This window comes from Camelina sativa, chromosome 7 (genome assembly GCF_000633955.1).
Source record: "Camelina sativa cultivar DH55 chromosome 7, Cs, whole genome shotgun sequence".
In the NCBI taxonomy this organism is placed as follows: domain Eukaryota; kingdom Viridiplantae; phylum Streptophyta; class Magnoliopsida; order Brassicales; family Brassicaceae; genus Camelina; species Camelina sativa.
In genome coordinates this window covers 33,587,466-33,591,949 of record NC_025691.1, presented here as the reverse complement: position 1 = coordinate 33,591,949, position 4,484 = coordinate 33,587,466, and the positions used below count along the sequence as shown (strand labels likewise).

The 4,484-nt window shown below is 40.5% G+C and overlaps 2 protein-coding genes across 3 annotated transcripts in view; both read right to left on the bottom strand.

The window, feature by feature from the left end:
- LOC104704097 (methyltransferase-like protein 17, mitochondrial) lies at window positions 7–2,811 on the bottom strand. Of its 2 annotated transcripts, none has more exons than XM_010420233.2 (11): window positions 2,378–2,811; window positions 2,158–2,231; window positions 1,989–2,083; window positions 1,773–1,894; window positions 1,582–1,665; window positions 1,375–1,455; window positions 1,172–1,261; window positions 942–1,037; window positions 763–842; window positions 577–665; window positions 7–489 (listed from the first exon to the last, which is right to left on the bottom strand). In XM_010420233.2, the coding sequence occupies exons 1-11, from the start codon at window positions 2,756–2,758 to the stop codon at window positions 26–28; spliced, it is 1,656 nt and encodes a 551-aa protein (XP_010418535.1). In that variant the 5' UTR covers window positions 2,759–2,811; the 3' UTR covers window positions 7–25. The 2 variants fall into 2 exon arrangements, with proteins under 2 accessions (XP_010418535.1, XP_010418536.1); XM_010420234.2 differs by having other exon boundaries at window positions 1,989–2,072; window positions 2,378–2,788.
- Window positions 3,204–4,484, bottom strand: part of LOC104704096 (short-chain dehydrogenase TIC 32, chloroplastic-like) — a 3,311-nt gene continuing 2,030 nt past the window's right edge. The window contains exons 5-6 of the mRNA XM_010420232.2: window positions 3,914–3,995; window positions 3,204–3,801 (exon numbers count right to left, since the gene is read on the bottom strand). Of these exons, the coding sequence (XP_010418534.1) occupies window positions 3,475–3,801; window positions 3,914–3,995 (409 nt within the window). The 3' untranslated portion in view covers window positions 3,204–3,474. The remainder of the gene's footprint in view (window positions 3,802–3,913; window positions 3,996–4,484) is intronic.

Below are 4,484 nucleotides of genomic sequence, written 5' to 3'. Positions count from 1 at the left end.
CTAAACACTTACGCTAAGGCTATAGCTAAGGCCAGGCTCCCCATTTCTGGTCTTGATCTGGGCGACACCACTCAGCATCTACTTGCTTCTCTTTCCCACTTTCTTGTTGAGTCGTGAGAGGCCATAAGTCTCCCCAAAAGGATTTCTTGGCCTGCAAATGAAGGTCCGGGTTCTTGCTTTTTGTTATCACTCTCCTTTCAAATGCTCCCTCTGAACCGTCCTCTTTGGTTGGCACACACATATCCAACGTCACTTGTTTTCCTTTGCGGAATGGAGGGAAAATGATTCTTCCCCATCCGCCTCCCACACACGCTCTCTCACTCTCCTCTTCCTCTTGGTCTCCCTCTTCAGTTGTGTCAGTTGTGTCTTCCACATCCTCATCAGTACCTTCACCGTCTTCTTGTTCTTCCTCCTCATCCATGGTATCAGAGTCATATGCTCTTGGATTAATGTAAGGCACTTCAACCACCTGTGATTTGATAAAGTCCTCTGCACACAATATCGAATGGGCAGAAAACTTAGAAGAGTCAAAAGCTAGATGTGCGCATGGTTTTCATAGGTTAGCCACACACTTACCATAGTCAATCTCTAGATCCTCAGGTTTCTTATTTGAGCGTCTCTCCTTTAATGTCTCCAACTTCATACCATCAAGAGGCCACAACTCCCTAAATAGAGGTCATAAACCAAAAAAACTATATTCTTAACAACATTCCTCTAAAGATCCTGATGATAGTTCATTCAAACATGACAAAAAGTACCAACCGTGGGCGCTGCCCTCTCCTGAAAACTACAAAAGAAAACTTCTCATCCTCGAACCCGCGTAGGGGAACACCTTTTGTACGCTGCAAAGGTAAATGTAAGGATTTGGAGTCATCTGCAAACATAGAGCTGACTAAAATCTATATATTTGCTGAAGACAAGATTAAGCAAAAATATGGAACCTTGTAGGAACGCTGAGATGAAGTTCTCTGCAACCGCTGAACAAAATGGCAGTACTTTCCAGTGTTTTCAAGCGGGCACTTTCCATCATGAGGGCACTGCATTTGCAACCCCCTCCTTTTGTGTTACAATACATTCATGTAATCGTTTTCATAAAAACTGTAACATCAAGTTCTTGACTTAGCGTTTGACAACTGGAGAATAGTTTTTCAGGAGGGATATTGACACTTACTGGAGCAACAATATGCGCACCAGATTTGAGATCGAGCACTGCCTTCTCAGCTCCAGCTTTCTTCATTTTATTTTCCAGTTTACGTAGTTTCTAAGATAAAATGAATACATTGAAAATAAGCAGAAGAGGGATAAATTAACTTTTGACAACAGAGACAGCTCATTATACGAGTAATGAATAAATGTGTATGCAAATGAAATTACCCTCTTCTCCATCCACAGTATATGTGACCGCATCTGAGATATAATATTAGCACCGTGTGGCGTTCCTGGTTCAACCAAAACCTGTTCAACCAAAATTTACGAGAAGAGTTAGTAACAAATAAAAATGCAAGAGCACACGAAGTACATGTTCTAGTATAAACAACGTTATTTTGGAGAATGAAGGATGAATAAACTCAAAAACCATACCAAGAGATCATCTGTAAGGTCCCAGAGCTGGCGAACCACAGTAATCCTGTCTTTGAGAGATGGTATCTCCCCTAACACATAGGACTTAACCACCACCCACAGGAAAACATAAGGAAATTTACTCAGTTTTTTAAAACAAACTTGTAAAGAAGAATGACAGCTGAAGCGACTGAATAAAAGAAATAACCCACAGCAATGACAAGATCATGTTTCCTCTGGGACTTTTCGTTGATCTCTTTACACTGTTTGTTGATCTCTTTACTAAGCGCTAGCAGGCTAGTATACCCATGGATGAGAGGCAAATCCTTGAGGCCTTTCATATACACAATAATGGTAAGATCAGAACCCAAACAATGCAAGTTACTATTGTACAAAAAGCTCTGTAAGACGCAATCAAAGTGAATTACCCTGAATCAAGTTACGTCCTGCACGCTGCATTGACTGAGATGGTTCAACTATGTTTACTCTCTCCACAGACTTTGGCCAAACCTCTTGAACCGCCCTACAAGATGTTAAAACGAGTCAAGAACGAAATAAAAGTATCAGAAGTAAATAGGGAAGCATCTATCTCCTCACCAGAAACCTGAACCAGTGCCAGCACCAAAATCCAGCACTCTTGTAGGCCTAAAATCCGGTATTCTTCGACGAATCTATTTAAGAAGATATATATATAAAAAAACAGGTCACTATATGATCAGAAGGGGTTACAATCTCAAGCTCACTTGTTTCCTCTACACAAGTCTCACACATTTAGGCTAGCTAAACCAAAAACAAGAAACATGAGGAAGGTAGTAACCTCAATGAGTACTCTGTAGCAGACGGAGAAAACAGCGGGCATACGAGAAGCAATGTAAGCAGCAGTCTCACCGTCCCTGTACTGCAGACCACTATCTCCATAAACGGTCTGTATCTTCCACCGCTTCGTCTCCACCGAGTTCATACAATCAGCTAGACTCTTCGCCGTGCTTTCAGGTAACTGCAGATTCGTGTCCTTTATCTCTTGGAATGATTCCGACAGCTGCCGAACCTTCTTCCTAATGTGCGGATCATCTTCCTCGCGGAGATATTTCTTGATTGCCCGCCGGAGACGGACGGGGACGACGAGTAGGCGGAGAGACTGCTTCGCTGCAGACCTTAGGGTTTCCACAGTGAAGACTTTCGGGACATTCGCTGCCATCTTCGCCGGAGCTCTGATCTGAATTGCAGCAAGTTGCCTCCGAGGTTTTAGCCTCTGTCTAGGGCTTAGCTTTGTGGGCCACCGATTTATTATTTCTTGGGCCTAAAAGGCCCTTTATTATGCCCACTTACTATACATGGACTCGAGTAGGGCTATGAGCAAACAAACAAAGGGCCCTAGTACTGGTTTGGCTTTTGGATACGATTTCATTCTTTCTCATTCATCTAGTGAGATGAACAAATCAGTGGCAGACGTAGGAAAAAAATTTAGGGGGGTCAATTTTTTTTTATTTTTATTTAAATTGTTAAAATGAAAAGAAAATTCAATTGATGTACTCGAGTTATGGAGTGACATCCTTGTGGGACAAATCAACTTCGCTGCAGATAATTCATTGATTTATATACATAGGTCGTGCACTGGAACAAATTGTATAATATAGTACCAAGATCATGAAACATCCTCTCATGGTGTTTTGACTGATGTATAGATTACATAACAAGAACCTAGCTAAGCTAGCTAGGATTACAAAACCCTACAACTAATATTTTTTTTTACATGTCGGGACATATCACAACCACATACATATATATACACACCTACTGGCTACTACACACACACACACACACTCACCTAGTATATTATAAGGTATTACTATATATATATATAGGACTTGGAGATTTAGTATACATAAATAGGAAAACGATGGTTGTAATTGGTTAAAAGGTTTGAGAAACGTTGGGAGTGGAAGCTTGAGAAATCAACAACTCAGAAGCAGTCCAGAGTCTTTGAGCTTTAAGATTGCATGATCCGGATTTAGATGTCCGAGCCTCGTTGCAGTCTGAGAAGTACTTGCCACACACGTTCTTCAATCTCGGACTTGTTGCCACGTAACATGTCGTAGCTGCTGCCTGAGGAACAGACTTCAAAAGCTTGGAGGTCAAGAAAAACACTAAATCAGAGACGAAGCCATCTCGGTCTCTTGTGAGACGGGTTCTCACGATACCAGGATGGACACAATTGGCTGTCACATTAGCATCCATTTTCTGCGAAAAAAATGATTTATATAGTACAATAAATTATTTGGTTTAAAGAAGAAAAATATAAAGATGAGAACGAACAAAAAAAATAGGGTTAATATGTAAAATGGAATCGTACATGGAGAAGACGGGATAGCTCAAGCGTGTGGAGAACGTTGGCTAGCTTGGAGAGAGCGTAAGCTCGAGTCGCGTCGTAATTCCTATAATGAAAATACGACGCAAGTTAAAGCGGTTTCAAACTATACTAAACACAGCCCTTAATTAAGTACTACTACTGTATATTCTCTCTAATAATATTATTACAATAATAATAAAGAAAAAAAAGACGAGGACGACGGCGTTTATTTTTGTCGTCGCATCACCTTTATATTTGTATTTGATGATTAAACAAATAATCACAATAAAATAATAAATCATTCGTACAAAATGAAATGATGAGAGTAATTATTATTGTTTGATTGGAACTGAATGATTAGAAATATAAAGTCATATATACCTGTAGCTCCGGGAAATATCGGCGAGATAATGCAACATATCACCGGAAAACCAGCTATGGATGACGGACGTGACGTTGACGATACGGCCTTGAACGCCGGTGAGTGACGCCGTTTCAATCATCTTCTTCAACAACAGTTTCGTCAGCAGAAAATGGCCTGATACCAAAACCACAATTGATTAATTAGTTAATT